Consider the following 17,448-nt stretch of genomic DNA (forward strand, 5'->3'; position numbering starts at 1 on the left):
CTGGAGGCCAAGCGCGACTACCTCAATAATCTACACTGCAATCCTGCCTGAGCGTTCCGTCTCTATTTACAGGACATCATCCTTCCTGGTGAAGCAATATCCAATGCCAGCTTAGAGCCCTTGGGGCTCTCTAGTACGTGTCTGGGCGTGGTGGGCTGTAGATGTGCCCAATATACGTGCTCCTAAGCATAGCTGGATAGGAAACATCGACAGCGCTCTCAGAGTGGTTACCTCCTGAGTTCAGGGTGTTTTGCCCGGTCAGTGTCTAACAGGCTTATTACAGCCTAACATAAATAAGCCATTGAGGTTTTGCAGTTAGCGATTACACCTGGTATAGGTCCGCTGCATCTAGGCCTGAGACCCTACGGGCACCTGCAGTGTACTTCAAACCGCCAGGCTAAGTTTACATTTCGCCTACGAGAGATCTCCATACTGTATCATTCACGGTTCATTATTCCTAACAGCTGTCTCATAGATACCTGCCACGCTCCCTCCATTCACTCATCCCATGCCTCCAGCACCATCCAAACTAAACCTCCCCAACCACCGCACATCCAACCCGGCCAGCCGCCTAAAGCACATGCTTGAAAAACGGCGACCGATCCCCGAGATCAAACAGCTCCTCCTCGGTATACCTCACCCTCGCCTCCTCCTGCAATCTCTCCTTCTTCCGATTCGCCGCCTTATAGCTCAACTCCAACAACACCGCCATAACAATTCCACTCCCGCCCAGCGCCAAACTAATCCCGAAACCCGTATAATACTTCGGCTTCTCGCTCTCCAGATACATAAAGCTGCCCAGGATCCCACCGACATTGCCCACGCAGTTCATGAGTGCAATCCCAATCGCACGGCGCGACGCAGGCGCAATGTTATTCGCGTTCCAGGATGCAGCGGCTGCTTGGATCGGGTAGATGCCGATGACAGCAAGCACGACGGCGAAGTACGCGACGCCCATTTTAGCGGCGAGCTCGCCCTTTAGCGAGATGATGATGCTGTAGGCGACGACGACGATGGCCATGGGGATGATCACGAAGGGCATGCGCCAGTAGAAGTGGTCGGAGAGGCGGGCGAAGACGATGGCGGAGATTGCAGCGGCGACATAGGGGGGTGCCGAGAGGAGCTGGGCTTCTGTTTGGGCGAAGCCCATCGACTGCGTGATTGTGGGGAGGGTGAATTTGATTCCTGGTGAATATTAGCATCTCAATGCTCTTGAAGGCGACATGGGGGGATATATCTGGAACATACCGTAAGACAAAGCGGACTGGGCGAACAGGAACCAGGCCTGCATGTAGACGCGCCAGTTGGTGAGGACCATGGTTAGATCGCGCCACTTGAACTTGTTCTCGTGCTCGACGCGGCCGCCCTGCTTGATGAACATGGAGAGCTCGAGGTACTGGATCTCGTCGGGGTCGAGCCAGCGCTTGGAGAGCGCGGGGGTGTCGATGAGTAGGAAGAAGCACATGACGCCTAGCACGACGGTTGCGAGGCCCTCGAGGATGAAAATCCATCTCCACCCTTCGTATCCGCCGATGCCGTCCATTTCGGCGATGGCGGCGGCCAGCAGACCGGAGAATGCACCGGAGAGGGCGCTCGCGCAGTAGAAGTAGGAAATGCGCAGCGCTAGGTCCTTGGGCATGTACCAGTACGAGCAGAGGTAGATGGCGCCGGGGAAGAACCCGGCTTCGAAGACACCGAGGAGAATGCGCACGACCATGATGCCGGCGAAGTTCTTCACCAGACCGGTGCAGGTCATGATGATGCCCCAGCCTAGGACCAGGATGCCGAGGTAGTGGGAGGGGCGCTTGAATTTCTTGAGGATGATGTTGCTGGGGACTTCGAGGAGGACGTAGGGGATGAAGAAGATGGAGAGGACGGTGTTGTACTGCACGCCTGTCATGCCGAGGTCGTCGACCATGCCTTCGATTTTGGCGTTGCCGATGTTGGCGCGGTCGATGTGGGCGGCCAGGTAGAGGAGGGCGAGCATAGGGACGAGACGGACGTCGACCTGTTCGGTTAGCTGTTTGAAAGAGAAGAAGAGAGCGAGGACATACCTTGCGGAAGACCTTCTTCCTCTTTTCCTCTGGGTAATTGAGGTAGAAGTCTGCATCTTCAGCACTCAGACCAACGACACGGAAAGTCCCAATCTCAGTAATGGGACTCTCGACGTGGGTCGACTTCTCGACATCGTCTTTCGTGATGGAGTTCCTTTGCTCCATGGTGGCTGTCTGTCTCTCTGGCTTGGGATTGGAAAGAAATGCAACAGATCAATCGAGGGGAGGAGGCTATATACCCAGAGCAGGGTCGGAAATGCAGATCGCACAGCACCAGCTTTCCCCGGATTGTCACTCCTATCTCCGCAAAAGACACCAACACGGTCTGTGCAGGATTCAACGGAAGAGCAGCCAATCGGACCAGTATAGCAGACGGAAACAGTGATCCGCTCCGCTGATCGCACGGAGAAAGCTGCATCCAGCTCCATATCCGTGGCGAATCCCCAGATACCCCGCAACGAGGGTCCCTTCTCCATCTCCTCTACCGGAATATTCTCCGGCTGCTCCTGTCATATATACGGAGAGGGCATGTCTTCTCCGCTAGGAAAAGCACCCTGCATCCTGCCACCAGCCAGCTGAATAATCACCATGTCGACCATCAAGTCGATCGTCATCACCCCCGTGGCATTCCACGACATGCCCCTGCTCAACAGCGTCGGCGTGCACGAGCCATTCGCCCTGCGCAGCATCATCGAAGTCGTTACAGAAACGACCTACGGCCTTGGCGAGTCCTACGGCGACTCCGCCCACCTCACTCGCCTACAAAAAGCCGCCGACCAAATCACATCCGCCTCGCTCTCCATCTACGACACAAACGCCATCTACCAAATATGCGAGGCCAGTCTCTCCAACGACGCAACATCCGGCGGCGACGGCATGGCCGGCATGGTCACGACCGCCTCCGTCGCCGACAAACTCTTCTCCCCATTTGAAGTAGCCTGCCTAGACATCCAAGGCAAGCTAGCCGGCATTCCAGTTAGCGACCTCCTTGGCGGCCGCGTACGCGACAACGTGCAGTACTCCGCCTACCTCTTCTACAAATGGGCCGGCCACCCCGGCCACCCAGACGACGAGTACGGCGCCGCACTCGACGCACAAGGCCTCATCGCGCAAGCCCGCAAAATCATCACCGAGTACGGCTTCAAGGCCATCAAACTCAAAGGCGGCGTCTTCACACCCGCCGACGAAGTCGCCGCCATCAAAGCCCTACACGCTGCATTCCCAAATATCCCACTCAGACTCGACCCCAACGCCGCCTGGACAGTCGAAACCTCAAAATGGGTTGCAAAGGAACTGACCGGGATAGTCGAGTACCTTGAAGATCCGGCCCCCGAGATCGAGGGCATGGCCGCCGTCGCAAAGCAAGCTTCCATGCCGCTAGCGACAAACATGGCTGTCGTCGCCTTCTCACACCTCCCGCTCTCCATCGCGCAGGACGCAGTGCAGGTCGTCCTTTCCGACCATCATTTCTGGGGCGGCCTCCGCAAGTCTCAGACTCTGGCTAGTATTTGTGCGACCTGGGGGATGAGACTGTCCATGCACTCGAACAGTCATCTCGGGATATCGCTAGCGGCAATGACGCATCTGGCGTCAGCGACGCCGAATCTGGATTATGCGTGTGATACGCATTGGCCGTGGAAGAGGCGCGATGAGGATGTGATTGTGGACGGGGCGTTGACGTGGGAGGATGGGGGGGTCAATGTTCCGCGGAAGCCGGGGTTGGGGGTGGAGTTGGATCGGGAGAAGCTGACGAGGTTGCATAAGCAGTATTTAGATTGTGGGATTCGGAAGAGGGATGATACGAGTTATATGAAGAGGTTTCAGCCGGAGTTTTCGGCGGCGATTCCCAAGTGGTAGGTTAGGTAGGTTTGGTGTATAGAATTTCTTGCAGTGTATATTTTTTGGGAGTCTACGATGTTCATGAGGGGAAGTAGATTGAATGATTTTCGAAGAAGTTAGAAGTTGGTTTCAGTTATTAAGAGGATCTTCTCCTGAATGTCATGTCCTGGTCGATTATATATTTCTCACGAGTATCCTAGCACATACAATGGGTATGGCGATATGACCGACTAGTGCTACCCCATGATACCCTAGTTCTTCTACTATAGTTGAACAATGTGCATGCCAATTCCTCCCCAGTGTTCCATTGAATGTTCAAGCACTCTCATCCTTTGTAGTCTGTAGTCTCGGCCAAAGCCCCGGCCGGGCCCTGTTCGCTGATACCCACCGTCGGTCTCCCCCACCCATTAACTCCACTCACAAAAAAGCAGCCAAAAAACAGCAAAAAGAACTGACAAGGGTGGGATTCGAACCCACGCCAAATTAATGACGCGGAAACTTGACTGATCAAGAGGAGGGATCCGAATTGGAAGCCTTAACCGCGCGCCTTAGACCGCTCGGCCACCTTGCCTATTGTATACACGTGACAGCTGAAGCCCGCTGTAGGGCGTTGTCTGAGTAAGGGGGCCCGACTGCCCTCCTATCAACTCCTCACCCCCCCACCTCCGAAGCTGCAGTGATGTTCCGCTGGAACCTTCGACGTCTCCATTCACCGTCCAAGCGCTCAGTCCCAGGCTGCGTGATATCTTACTCGTCTCGTCCTGCAGCCAGAACTCTGGTTTCCTCGCACAGGGATCCTCCACGACCGTCTCTGGGATACGTAAGAGTAGATTCCTTGCAAACTATTGAAGAAGAGACCCTCCCTCTGGTATTATCCTGTTCATCCTGGCGATGTCTTTCACTCCCGATACCAGGTAGTGTCAAAGCTGGGATACGGAACTTCGTCGACCGTCTGGCTTTGCCGAGATTCCAAGTAAGTGCTCAAAGGAGTTTGGGCCTGGTTGCAAGTTCCTGATATTCGATAGAGAGAACTGCTACAGTACGCTCAAAGTATGCGTAACCGGGGAAAGCCCTGATCGGGAACGGACGCTTTCAGAACATCTGAAACAATCCAGCGACGTCTACAGGAAAAGATTAGTCCGCCTGGTGCTCGACTCTTTTGAGATTGTTGGTCCGCATGGGAAACACCTCTGCCTGGTTTACCAGCCGCTTGGCATCAGTCTTTCTCAATTCAAGATCTGCTTCCCGATAGGAAGTTCTCGAAGGACCTTGTTCAGAGGAGTACTCAGCTCACGCTGATTACATTGACCTTGTTGCACGAAAATAGTGTTGTCCATACCGGTGAGTCTGCAGCACAGGTCACTAAAGAGTCACGCTGAAAGAAGGGTAGATATCTCACCGAACAATGTACTCCAGGGGATAGAAGATACCTCTATTCTGTCGGACATGGAACAAGACGAGGCAACACGCCCGATAGCTCGGAAGGTTCTGGCAGACCGGACGATCTATCACTCCCGTCCGATGCCTCTTTGCACGGGGTCGCCTGTACTCTCTGACTTGGGAGAGGCCAGGTCAGGTTCTAGTAAGTACAACGGGGATATCATGCCCGGTATCTATCGCGCACCGGAAGTCATTCTGGAGATGGAGTGGGATCAAAAGGTTGATATCTGGTCCGTTGGAAACATGGTGCGTTGTCTGACCACATCAGCTGCGCGTACGCAACTAACACGCCATTCAAGGTCTGGGATCTAGTGCAAGGCCATCACCTGTTTTTCGCAAAGCAAAACGGCTATCTGAATGACGAGCACCATCTAGCTGAAATGGTTTCTCTTATGGGGCCCCCTTCTCTGGAGTTCTTGAAAAGGAGTAAAAAGTGTGAAAGGTTTTGGGATCGTGATGGTATGTCGCTCCTGTTTAAACAATCTTGAGTGTTGCATTAACATCGGTTACAGGTTACAGGAAAGGCTGCACATGTATTCCCCAGCAGTCCTTTGAGGATCGCGAGCTACAATTCTCGGGCCAGCACAGGACGCTTTTCCTCGACTTCGTGCGCAGAATCTTTCGATGGCTACCGGAGGAGCGGCCGACGGCGGAGGAGCTGGTCTATGACGCTTTTCTGATGCAGCTGATAGTAGCAGCGAAAGGGTGATCTCCTGACTACAAAATGTGTAATCATGTGGTCGTGTGCATGCAGCAAGGCTGCACAGTGTCCTGTCTACCAGCAGGTCCTTCAAACCATTGTCCTTTAGCGAAATCAGTGCTTATTCTCCAATCTTGCTATCTTAGGTTGCGTTGCCAGATCCCAAAACTTATCTTCAAATCAATTCTATTCGAAAGATGATCTTATTTATGATAATCACAAGCCTCAACGACATCTTCATCCCAACAGATACTCTGATTCATCAACTGGAACAGCCATCAGAACCAACAACCTACAGACTATCCTCCACCCCCCTCAACCCCTCAATCATCTCCATAACCGCAATCTTCCCAGCATCCCCAACCTCCACATACGGCCGTCTCGGCCTCAACCTGTCCAACGCCCCCTCAATCCCGGCCTTCTTCGCGGTCGTCATCGCCGCCGCATACTTCACACTCGCAATCCCGGCCTTACACGGCTGCTCCGCAATCGCCGCCTTCTTATGCAGCTCCATCGCCTCGCCATACTTCCCCTCGTTATAAAGATTGTAAATCTTCACAATCGTCTTGGGAAAAACATTCGCAAACCCCGCAATCGTGCCCACCGCCCCCGCCGCCAACCCCCCAACCAAAAAATCCGACTGCCCGCCAAACGTCGCAAACTCGCCCTCCGCAAACGCAGCAGCCAACCGAGTAATCTTCGCCACAGCACCACAGGTAAGTTTCACCCCGACAATATTCGCGTGTCGCTTTGCCAGCTTCGTGATCGTCGCACTATCCAAATCAACCCCGTTCACGACGGCCGGGAAATTATAAATCACAATCGGCAGCGCACTCTCCCTCGCAACGTCGTCAAAAAACCCCTCGATCACCGCCTGCGTCGTCTGTTTCCCGAAATACCCCGGGGGGAGAAGTAAGGCGTAATCTGCGCCTGCGTCCTTTGCATCGGATATAAACTCCAACACCTGTTTCGTGGAATGGCCCGAGACGCCCGCCATGAGCGGGAACGAGTCGCCGACTGCGGCGCGGGCGGTTTGCAGGAGGGCCTTGCGTTCTTCGCGCGTGAGCAGGAAGGTTTCAGCGTTTGTGCCGAGGATGACGAGCCCCGCGAGGCCGGTTTTGCTCAGGTAGTTGTAGTAGAGGGATTGGGAGGGGAGGTCGAGGGTGTCGGTTGTGTGGTTGAAGAAGGTTATGGCGGGGGCCCAGACGCCGGCGGGTGGGATTTTGGATTTGGATTGGGTCATTTTGGTGTACTTTCTCTCTGCGATTGACTTGGTAGAGGGTGGAGGGAGGTAGGTATAGTGTTTGAACAGGAATTGAGTGAGATAGGTGGTGATTGAGCTATATGAGGGGGAGGGGGATTTCTGGTGCCTGGCCGGGGACGGGGGAGTTGGAGATATCCGTTGGCACGCGAGAAGAGGTAGGGATTGGGTACTGGGGAAATTTTGCCCGGGTGGAGAGCTTGCCCTGGTGAACGGGGTGGCTGTCTTGCTGTGAAGACGGGTATCCATGGATGGGGCGGATAGGGCACGGAAATGGGAGCGGATGCGCTTTTCCGTCGCGCCACCATAAGCTGGCGTAGTAGGATAACACCTCGGCGCAAGTCCGAAGGAGAGGTGCAGAGGGGAATAGTGGCGTTGTGCTCTTTTTTGAACGTTGAGGTGGATGTGGTATCGATTCTAACTTATCTAAGTAGGAGAATCATCCTATCGTTGAACATAATGTATGGAGATAAAGACAAGTATGAGTAGACCATTTGTATCCAAACCACCACAATCTATGCTACACCCACAAACAACTAAACCTACGCCTTCCTATGCATAATCGTCGCACTAGCCTGATGATTCGGAAACAACAACGTATCAGCAACAACAACATTCTCCCTCCTCCCCGCCGTAAACACAATCACCTCCGCGATATCCTCCGGCGTCAACGGCTCACATCCACTACACCCCGTCCAGTCAGCACAATACCCCCCCTAGAACTTTCGTCTCAAGATACAAACGAGGTAAAGCGAAGGAATGAAAAAAAAAAAAAGCCAGGAAACTCACGCATAAACCGCATCCGCCTTACTCTTATCGCCATAAAACCTCACCACCGAAAACTCCGTCTCCACCTGGCCCGGATCAATCGTGATAACCCTCACCCTCTTCGAAATGAGCTCTTTCCTCAGACTCTCACTAAACGAGCGCACAGCTGCTTTCGTCGCGCAGTAGATCCCCCCGCCCACATATGGCTCGCGCCCCGCGATCGAGCCAATGTTGATGATGTCGCCGGAGCCCTCGCCGTTGTTGCGCGCCAGCATGGTGGGGAGGATTGCCTGCGTTACATTGATAAGCCCTGTGACGTTCGTCGCGAACATGATGTTGATGTCTTCTTCGGCGATTTCGGGCGCCTTGGCGACGCCTTTTACCAGGCCGCTGCTCGGTTAGTTCAGAGAGTTAGCCAGCTGCCCGTTCTTGGTGCTTTCGGTACTAGGAATGGAATGGAAACGTACGCGTTATTCACTAGGACATCAATCTCCTTAAACCCCTCCGGGAGAGATGTGACAAGTCCCCGCACTTCGGCTGGGTTGCTGACGTCGAGCTGGACAGGGTGGACCTTGACGCCGGGGAACTCCTGCTCGATTTCGGACTTGAGCTGCTCCAGGCGGTCGATGCGGCGGGCTGTTAGAATCAGCTTGAGGTTCTGGGGTGCTGTGCGCGCGAACTCGAGGGCTGTCGAGCGGCCGATTCCTGAGGAGGCGCCGGTGATTAGGACGGTTTTGCCTTCGAGGCGTTTGGCGACGGAAGACATGTTGTGTGTTGGTGAGTGTGATGTTGTATGTAAAGATTCGGGTTGAGAGGCGGAAGGGGAAAATTGGAATGAATTGAACTATCTCAAAAATTGAAAAGGTAGGTACCTACAAATATCAACGGTATACTTTGGAGCAATGACGATGGCACCTATGGAGTAAACCGCCCCACTGAGCTTTTCCGTTGGAGGTGTGCTTGAACCGCTGGTGGAGGGAGCATTTCCGTGCCGAGAGCACTATGGTTGGGGTAGCTTGGGATCTAACGAGCATAGCTTCTTTTAGAGTCTTGTAGCCTAGGTGGGGGACCCTGAATTTGAAAACTCCCTGATATCTGGCAATGGCGTGGCTGAGCTGTATTAGATCTGCTTGGACCATGCCATACAAGGCTCTAAAGGTTGAAAGTCTTCCGGCACTTAATCTAGGCATACCCTAGTGGATATTACCTATGCTAATACTGAGCTATTCAAAATGCACATTGGGTGAAAGTTTAAGGCATGACTTGCTGAAGCTATACAGGAGTGCCAGGGATTTCCCTCTAAAGGGCTAGTCTTTAGAGGTGTTATTTTTTTCTTGCTGAGCTAGATAGAGCGAACAGGCTCACATTGGGAATTTTCTTACCATGATGAAAAATGTCCTCTCAGAATATAAGAGACGAGATTCATACTACTCGCAAACTACTCTACGAACTGAGTTCGACAATGTACAATTGTTCCGTCACACATATAGATGTTGACGATGCTTGTTGAGCATACACGTGTCGTAGTACTACAGTCTGTGTGGTATTTTGACTCGACATTTCCGAGGCAACACCGGATAACTTGTCGTTTTCCACCCAACCATGCCATGGACCCTTATCAGGATAGCAGCCTTTGATATGGCGATCAATACCGTCTGCAGACCATCATCTGATGACGGAAAAGTCAACGGAAAAGCGCCAACCCCACACTAGCTTCCCCGCATTTTACCCTCTTTCCACCGACGGATCACACCCGCCCACTTCCGTTGATATAATTGCTGCTCTCATCCTTGCTTTTTTCGTCCTTCCGTGTGCTGTATCAAGTTTCCGTCCCTCCTTGACACCCTTCCCCGCTCATCATAGCGGATTACCATGTCCCCCGATCGCCTGCCGCTGTCTCCCTCCGCGGAGACCCCGCCCCATCAGGTGACCAGAAAGCGGAAAAGCAACAGCGAGAGAGTCAGGGTTACCAGAGCATGTGACCGCTGCAAAAGGTGCCCTAACTCTTTGGCAGTTTGATCCATACTGACCTGCAGTAGGAGGAAAATCAAGTGCAACAACTCGCAACCGTGCCAGTTCTGCATCCGCGCCAAAGCCCGTTGCACCTTTGACTCTTCCTATGCAAGAGGACGGAAGTTCCTCATCCCACCGGGGTACGATGAGGAGACTCCTACCAGACAGAGCTATTCCGCCATTCTCCCTAGTCCAGTGACATCGCAGGAGGGTGTACCCTCAACCGAGCAAAGCCACCATGACCAGATCTCAGCAGAGGCGTCCTCACGCAACTCGCCAGAGCCATCGCAAACCGATCTCCAAGGACACTACATTGGACCTGCATCCGGGGTATCCTTCCTCCTCCGCGTGCAGAAACGCCTCCATCAAGCAATCTCCTTCTCGCAACCGAGCAGTATCTTCACCTTTGGCGATGCACCGCTCAATCTACCAGAGTTCGATCCGTCATTCTGCATGATGCTACCACGAGACGACGCACAACGTCTGATAGACCGCTACTTCGACTTCGCCATGCCCACATACCGCTTCCTCCACCGACCCACAATCCAAGACTGGTTCAACGAGTTCTACGACACCCTCGGCGTCATGCGCGACACCCACAGCGCCCCCGCCAAAGTCGCCTTGCTCTTCATGGTCTTCTCCCTCGCCAGAGTCTACATGCCAGACAACGACCGCCCCGGCCCAACAGACCTGAGGTAGGTACCCAACCCACCCTCACCCTAAGCCACGCTAACCGAGACATAAGCGCCCGCTACTACCTCGCCGCCGAACACCAACTCACCAAAGAAAAAGGCTCCATCCGCCTAACCTCCGTCCAAGCCCGGCTCACCCAATGCTACTACCTCCTCACGCAATCCCGCATAAACCACTGCTGGAGTCTCTTCGGCACAGTCTCGCACCTAGCCCTCGCCATCGGACTCAACCGCAACCGCCGCGCAGACCCAGGGAACGGAATGAGCACGATCGAAACCGAGTGTCGCCGCCGCACCTTCTGGTGCGCTTACACGCTCGACGCCTATCTCAGCGCCGCCCTTGGCCGCCCACGTTCGTTTCACGATGACGACATCGATACCGAACTCCCTGCTTGCGTGGAAGACCATGAGCTGGGCGCTGCACAAACCAATACTAATAATATTAATATTAATATACCATTGACATCCGCTGCAAGCTCAAGAACACTAACAACCATGCTCGCGCCATTAGCACACATGAAAATCGCCCGCATCATCAGCCGCACCCTGCGCGATCTGTACTCGATAAAACCAAGCTCTGAAACGCGGCGTGGGAACGCAGTGAAGATCATCCATGCAGAGCTGACCACCTGGCGCGCGGATCTAGCCTGGTTCCTGGACGCGGATATACTGAGCGCGTCGCTAATCATGCCGATTTTTCAGCGCCAGCGGAATGTCCTGAATCTTACTTACTGGCATAGTATTATCCTAGCGCATCGGCCGTTTGTGTTGAGTGATTTTGCGAGGTTGTCGCTGCAGAACGGACGAGAAAATGCGAGTGGGAGTGCAAATAGACAGCAAACAGAAGAGAGCGTGCGGCAGTGTCTAAACGCAGCGATGAAGACGGTGGATATCATAGATGAGATTACGCAGAATCGGCAGCTATTTAGGGCTCTTTGGGTTCGTCTCTCCTCTCTTCTCCACCCCTCTAACATCCATCACCAGCTCCAGCCCGAAGCACAGACCTGCTAACTGGGAAATATACTATAGATAACATCCTACTTCGCCTTCAACGCAACAATCATGCTCTACATCTACGTGATCCAAAACAGAGCATACCCGGCAGATACATACAAGAGCTATTTCTCCGCGGCCAGTCGATGCCAATCACATCTATCTGCTATCGCAGAGAAAGGTTCCCTCTCGGAACGATATTGTCTTGTCCTTGAGGAATTGCGCGTCGAAGCGACAAGGCAGACGAGAGACCCGAGCTTGAATTTCTCTTCTTCGTTGGTAGTTTCTGGATCTGGGCATGGTGCTAGTCATGCTCATGCTCATGCTCAGTCGCAGTCGCAGTCTCAACACCAGACACACTCGCACTCGCACTCCCACTCGCTCGCGCAAACTCACACTCAGACTCAAGCACAAGACCACGCCTTCGGGTCGAGTATCCTCCCACTAGGAACCACCAACAGCCCAAATACGATTGCAACAAGTACCTACACTGACTCGCTAGACGATACCGGAAACGCAAACGGGATTGACTTTACCGGCGGCATGGCAGGTGCAGGTGTAGGCGGGTTAGGGTTCTCGCTCTCCGACGCGTCGGGCTGGGGGCAGTTCACGTCGATGGTGTCGAGCGGGTTGGGGAATTTGGATTTATTCTTCGGGGATGAGGTTGGGTTTTAATTGTTCCCTTATCCTAATCCCAAGACTCAAGTAGAGAGAGGATCTGTTGCAGAGAGGAGCGATCTAATCTGTACTTTATGTTTCATTATTATTATGGCTTCATATATATAGATAGGGCATGGGTATATCAATCGCAAGCAAGCACACAACATGACTAAATATCCAACACAGAGAGACAAGCATAGACATAAAAACCTTCCATAATTCGTCCCACTTCATTTCAATGCAACCCTATCGAGCTCATTGAGTCTCAAGCCTCATTCCATTAGACCTTGCCTAGCTCAATCCTCTCACCTCACCTCACCGCACCTCACCGCACATTCCCACCCCCATACGCATACTGCTGCGTCTGCTGCCCCCCAAACTGATTCTGATACTGAAACCCACCCTGCTGCTGCTGCTGCATCTGCTGGGTTTGATGCGGATGCTGGAACCGATCCACCCAGCTACCACTCTGGTTCTGTGGCGGAACATACACAGGATTCTGACTCACAGGCCCACCGGCAGCAACACCAGCAGGAACAGAAGGATACCCGCTCGCCCCGCGGTGAGAAAGCACCTTCAGCGCAGCAAAGAAAGCAAGACAGAAGAAGAACCAAGTCAGAAAATACGCGGCATGGCGCTTGCGCTCATACTCGGCGAAATCGCCCAAGCTGTAGTTGTTGAGGTTGTCGAAGGCGCGGTCGACGTACCCGCCTAGGACTGCGAGGTTGAATGCGAGTGTTGAGATGGAGAAGACGGGTGTCCATGTTGACAGGGTCTATTTCAGAAAAGAGTTAGTGTTAACCGGATCCCAGTCTCGAATAGGAAAATGCAAATGCAGAAATGAAATCAAATCAAAAGTACCTTAACCCCCTGCGCCGCCCTGCTCGCAGCCCCCACCGTCGCAGTCGCGACAAGCACACCAACCACATTGATAACGCTGCTTGTCGTCCACACGCCCCTTAGCGGCTCGGCCAGCTCATCTACTTTCTCGTAGTCGCTGTAGCTGTCCGAGTAGAGGTATACCTGGAGCGCGGTCTCGATGCTCAGTCCCGCGACAAGGAGGACGCCCATGAACGCAGCCCAGGATTGCTGGAAGAGGATTGCGGGGCGGGAGACGCTGCCGGGGAACTCGGTCGCGTATTTCTTGGGGACCGTTAGGAGGAGGAGGAGGTTTAGGATGTAGAGGGCGAACTGGCTGAGCCAGGACTGCACGACTGAGGCGGGCATAATGTCGTCGGTTACTCCCGGGGAGCATTGGGTTAGGGCTGTTATGACGATGGCGAGGATGAAGGCGCTGGCGGAGGAAGGAAGTGTTAGTGTAGTTCGAGTGGATGGGTGATTGGGAACGTACAAGACGGCGAATAAGACTGAGAGAATCAATAGCGCTTTGCCGGGGACGGAAAAGCCTTCTTTCTTTCCCCTTGAGATGCGCGACTGCGCGATGAAGTAGAGGATGATTGTGGCGAGCAGGAAGAGCGACTGGAATGCGATGTCGATTCGGGGCGAGTCGAGTGCGAAGGCGGAGCTGTCGCAGGAGATGCTGCTGGAGCCGCCGCCGCCTCCTCCGCCTCGTCGAGGTGCCATGATGGATTGGGAGAGTTGTTGTGGTTATGCGGATAGGGGATGGAGAATATTCTTCGAAATCGGGGATGGATCGAAAGAACAACTGCGCAGCGCGACAAGAAAGTCAAACCAAAGCTCGGGACACAAGAAGTTTAAGAATGCGCCTGACGACTGCGAGTCATTCTACTGCAGACGAGTCAAAAAAGCGTGCGTGCCCGGTGCACTGCCCTTCATCACATGGCTCATGGGCAAACCCTCACTTGTCACTCGTCGCTTGAGCAATTTGAGCCGCAAGCAAGCCACTGGAGAGCGAGGATAGGGGCAATACGAGAACCATTTCCTCCGCCTGCGTCCTGGCTGGGTCGTGGCGAATCAGGGCGTAGACAGCTGGACAAGCTCGTATCCAGAGTGCTGATCGGCGTGCAAACATTGGACAGCAAAGGAAGACCCTGGCAGCGAGATTCGCAATGGGAGCTGTTTCGGGAATGTGCATACACATCATAGCGTAGTGTATGTAGGTGTATAATATGTTGTACTGCTGACGAGAGAACTGAAACCCGGAAACCAGGACTGAAGAATAGGGTTCTTACTGACCGGACCTGCACCTGCACCCGCCAGGGACTCCAAGCAGGGCCAGGCCGGGCCCCAAGTCGACGGTGTGACGCCCACGGAGAAAGTCGGCACTGCCCGATCCTTGCTTGCGAGCCAATAAAGCGCGAGCCCACCTCGTGTTATTCTCCTTGGCGATGCCCCTAGTACTCTACGCCAATTAAGTGCGAGCATTTAGCGCTCGCTGGGCAAGGCTGAGTCGATGCATGCTTGAGCCCTGAGCCCAGCTTAGCGTCAGACTCAGCCTCAAAGACAATCATCACGTCAGAACTTTGCTGAGATTGTGGCTGTGATGGTGTTCGTGCTTGCAGTGAGGATGGACTAATGAGGGTCCGGAGTTAATGAGGTTTTTGGCTTGCTTGGTATGGATTTTAAGTCTTGATTCTCTTGAGTCAAAGAAATCTACTGTACTAGTGCTTCACTGGAGAGCGTACTAGCTAATATGTGTCTACTTTTACTCCTCCAACCGGAGCCCTAAGATCAGGATCTTTCAGTTGATGTTATAGTAGGGTGGATTCTCCGCATAACTAACCGGACTGTAAACAAGAATGCAGCTATAACATCTGTGTAATCTGGAGTGGAACTGAAAAAAAAAAGAGAAACCAACCGACAAGCCACTTTTCAACCCCATGTTTCCCATATAAGCAGAAGACATAGATGGGATGTGGACTCAGAAAACAGTAGCAAACCCTAAAATAATTTAAACAAACGCACTTTGCTCAACTCCAGAAACCATAGTCCAAAGTAAAAGCTATAAAACCCGATCATGACATGCAACTCCTCTTCCCATGCAAAGAACAAATAAAAAAAAAGCAGACTTCGATGCAGCGTGGTGGGCGACAATATGTGCATGTTTACTGAACTCCATAAACCATAGTCCAAAGTAAAAGCTATAAAACCCGATCATGACATGCAACTCCTCTTCCCATGCAAAGAACAAATAAAAAAAAAGCAGACTTCGATGCAGCGTGGTGGGCGACAATATGTGCATGTTTACTGAACTCCATAAAACCGTCATTCAAGCCCCAAATAAAAACGAACCAAATCCATAGGATACCATCATGCTTGTGAGAATTCAACTTCTTTTTAGAATAAACAACGAGAAAAACCTCAAAACTAGCAGGTCTTCGCCCGCTTCAGCGGATGGTCCTCAGCCATGTCATAATCCCCTTCGTCTTCTCGGTCTCGTTTGTTGGCGCCTCCGATATCGATGGTTAATACTGTGTCTTGCTCAGGGTAGACTGCTGGGGCGGTTTTGGTTATGATTGGTTCAGCCGGGGGTGTTGTTGCCGATTCAGGTGTAGGCGGTACGTTAGATGCTCCATCAGCCTCGGGGGTAGTTCCAGTTGTAGAGACCGTTTGCGCTGCTGGAGTAGTCTCGCTCCCAGTAGCCTGCTGAACTGGAGAAGGGACATCCGACAAAGAAGTAGACGCAGCCGGAGGAACCGGGCTCGCCTCACGAGAACCCGCCACCGAACTAGACGTTCGCGCCAAATCCCAAGAAACCTGAACCGCCATTAGCATAGATGCGAGCCTGCTAAATCCCGGCTTTCACAAACCGCCGGCGTGCCGTCCCCTGCGTCCTCCCTTAACACTCCCAGAGCCGCCTCTGTGTCCTCCGAGACACCATCACTACCCTCATGCTTCTCATCTCCATCTTCATCACCAGATTCCTCCCCCACGGTGTCGTCTCCACCCTCACTCTCACTCCCCCCATCAACAAACAACGCCGTCTCATAATGATAAATCGGCCTCTGAGCCTTCCGATCCCGCGCCGCCTTCGGCATCCCCCTATGAACGAGGTACCACCAAAGCCACTTCAAAAATTTAAACCCATGCAGCACGTCATACGCATCCAGCCTTAGCTGTCCGCCAGCCACCACAGAGCGCGGAAAGAAATCCGGCTTGGCCTTCATCAGCCGGACCAGATACCACAAATGCACAACTGCAAACAGCATCGTGTCCTTTTCGAGCATTTTGTACCCCCGCGTGCGAAATGCCGGGTGCGTGGTGCCGGTGATTAGCCCTTGCAGGGAGGGGTCCGCGGCGAGATTCATAAGCTTGGCTGGGGTGACGGCTCTGATTTTAGAGAGAGGGTGGTTGGGGCGCTCGTCAACCCAGGCATCGAGAATGGGTTTTGTATGGGGGTCTGTGGCATAGAGGTTCCATAGGGGCTTTGTGGATGGGAGATTGAATGCGCCTGCGAGAAGAGACATGCTGCTAGCTAGGCGGCTCACATAGGTTGCGTCGTAAGTGATGCCGGGGATTTTGCAGGGAGTGGTGGCCATTTTGGACTCTGTGGGATCCTGGCTTGAGTGGGTTGAGAGTGGTGGGAGGGTAGACTTGGTTGTTTCTAGTGGAGTTCGGGAACTGGTTCTGTGTTGTGTAGAATGGAGAGAGATGGTGATGGCGGAAACAGGGTAAATTGTGTCGTGATGATGGTGATAGATTGTGATACTGTGTCTTATTATAGAAGTCTCCGTAGTGAGTAGACTCTAGAGCTCAGAACCGCCTTGTCCAAGTTAAAGGCGTCAGGAGACAGTGGAGGGACACAGAGGGATAGGTCTCAGATCTAGACCTCTGCTGCCGGAGTAGGGTTTGAGTCTAGGAAGGGATTTAGAAACGGGGTGCCTCGGACAGATAAGATAATAATAAGTGTACTCACATATATATAGGATGTCGGAGGAAAATGAGACTGGGGCTATCTAGCTTCGAGTTACTGAAGGTAGCAGGGGACACTGATTGAGAAGTTTCAGAGGGTGGAATGAATGTAGAAGGATTAGGTCAAAATATAGGAAATGAAGTAGGTTTTGAGATAGGGAAGGATTTGGGGATGCAGGGAGTAAGGGAAAAGAG

At 53.0% G+C, this 17,448-nt stretch overlaps 8 protein-coding genes and 1 non-coding gene across 9 annotated transcripts; 3 read left to right on the forward strand and 6 right to left on the reverse strand.

The window, feature by feature from the left end:
• Nucleotides 1-571: 571 nt before the first annotated feature.
• BJY04DRAFT_228408 (major facilitator superfamily domain-containing protein) lies at nt 572-2,674 on the reverse strand (the record flags this gene model as incomplete). The annotated part of the gene is made up of 3 exons (XM_073718836.1): nt 2,055-2,674; nt 1,249-2,008; nt 572-1,185 (listed from the first exon to the last, which is right to left on the reverse strand). Exons 1-3 carry the CDS (start codon nt 2,217-2,219, stop codon nt 572-574), a joined length of 1,539 nt encoding a protein of 512 aa, XP_073576425.1. The 5' UTR covers nt 2,220-2,674.
• Nucleotides 2,643-3,959, forward strand: BJY04DRAFT_228411 (glucarate dehydratase family protein; the record flags this gene model as incomplete). Its single annotated transcript, XM_073718837.1, has 1 exon — nt 2,643-3,959. One exon carries the CDS (start codon nt 2,643-2,645, stop codon nt 3,909-3,911), a length of 1,269 nt encoding a protein of 422 aa, XP_073576426.1. The 3' UTR covers nt 3,912-3,959.
• Nucleotides 3,960-4,345: 386 nt separating this feature from the next.
• Nucleotides 4,346-4,464, reverse strand: BJY04DRAFT_t12. Its single transcript has one exon. It is a non-coding gene; the product is annotated as a tRNA-Leu (tRNA).
• A 108-nt stretch (nt 4,465-4,572) lies between these two features.
• Nucleotides 4,573-6,042, forward strand: BJY04DRAFT_204814 (protein kinase; the record flags this gene model as incomplete). Its single annotated transcript, XM_073713537.1, has 7 exons — nt 4,573-4,713; nt 4,748-4,866; nt 4,919-5,090; nt 5,150-5,234; nt 5,284-5,579; nt 5,633-5,792; nt 5,846-6,042. The coding sequence occupies 7 exons, from the start codon at nt 4,573-4,575 to the stop codon at nt 6,040-6,042; spliced, it is 1,170 nt and encodes a 389-aa protein (XP_073576427.1).
• Nucleotides 5,772-7,383, reverse strand: BJY04DRAFT_178007 (dihydrodipicolinate synthase family protein). Its single transcript, XM_073709676.1, has one exon. It carries the CDS (start codon nt 7,274-7,276, stop codon nt 6,326-6,328), a length of 951 nt encoding a protein of 316 aa, XP_073576428.1. The 5' UTR covers nt 7,277-7,383; the 3' UTR covers nt 5,772-6,325.
• Nucleotides 7,384-7,821: 438 nt separating this feature from the next.
• BJY04DRAFT_228413 (SDR family oxidoreductase) lies at nt 7,822-8,828 on the reverse strand (the record flags this gene model as incomplete). The annotated part of the gene is made up of 3 exons (XM_073718838.1): nt 7,822-7,978; nt 8,084-8,452; nt 8,530-8,828. 3 exons carry the CDS (start codon nt 8,826-8,828, stop codon nt 7,837-7,839), a joined length of 810 nt encoding a protein of 269 aa, XP_073576429.1. The 3' UTR covers nt 7,822-7,836.
• Nucleotides 8,829-9,934: 1,106 nt separating this feature from the next.
• On the forward strand, nt 9,935-12,435 carry BJY04DRAFT_213375 (Zn(II)2Cys6 transcription factor; the record flags this gene model as incomplete). The annotated part of the gene is made up of 4 exons (XM_073714862.1): nt 9,935-10,056; nt 10,102-10,770; nt 10,821-11,706; nt 11,797-12,435. The coding sequence occupies 4 exons, from the start codon at nt 9,935-9,937 to the stop codon at nt 12,433-12,435; spliced, it is 2,316 nt and encodes a 771-aa protein (XP_073576430.1).
• A 63-nt stretch (nt 12,436-12,498) lies between these two features.
• On the reverse strand, nt 12,499-14,112 carry BJY04DRAFT_75818 (uncharacterized protein). The gene is made up of 3 exons (XM_073721011.1): nt 13,772-14,112; nt 13,282-13,714; nt 12,499-13,195 (listed from the first exon to the last, which is right to left on the reverse strand). The coding sequence occupies exons 1-3, from the start codon at nt 14,002-14,004 to the stop codon at nt 12,746-12,748; spliced, it is 1,116 nt and encodes a 371-aa protein (XP_073576431.1). The 5' UTR covers nt 14,005-14,112; the 3' UTR covers nt 12,499-12,745.
• Nucleotides 14,113-15,708: 1,596 nt separating this feature from the next.
• BJY04DRAFT_213377 (uncharacterized protein) lies at nt 15,709-16,880 on the reverse strand (the record flags this gene model as incomplete). The annotated part of the gene is made up of 2 exons (XM_073714863.1): nt 15,709-16,098; nt 16,152-16,880. The coding sequence occupies 2 exons, from the start codon at nt 16,878-16,880 to the stop codon at nt 15,709-15,711; spliced, it is 1,119 nt and encodes a 372-aa protein (XP_073576432.1).
• Between the last annotated feature and the right edge of the window lie 568 nt (nt 16,881-17,448).

This window comes from Aspergillus karnatakaensis (assembly GCF_047715665.1).
Source record: "Aspergillus karnatakaensis strain CBS 102800 unplaced genomic scaffold BJY04scaffold_3, whole genome shotgun sequence".
NCBI lineage: Eukaryota > Fungi > Ascomycota > Eurotiomycetes > Eurotiales > Aspergillaceae > Aspergillus > Aspergillus karnatakaensis.

Excerpts from the sequence above, each read along its gene's own strand:
- BJY04DRAFT_178007 (XM_073709676.1), bottom strand. The coding sequence starts at position 7,276 with ATGACCCAATCCAAATCCAAAATCCCACCCGCCGGCGTCTGGGCCCCC.
- BJY04DRAFT_75818 (XM_073721011.1), bottom strand. The coding sequence starts at position 14,004 with ATGGCACCTCGACGAGGCGGAGGAGGCGGCGGCGGCTCCAGCAGCATC. Across the intron at positions 13,715-13,771 it reads TCAGTCTTATTCGCCGTCTT|CGCCTTCATCCTCGCCATCG; the intron begins GTACGTTCCCAA and ends TTCCTCCGCCAG. Across the intron at positions 13,196-13,281 it reads GGGCGGCGCAGGGGGTTAAG|ACCCTGTCAACATGGACACC; the intron begins GTACTTTTGATT and ends TTTCTGAAATAG.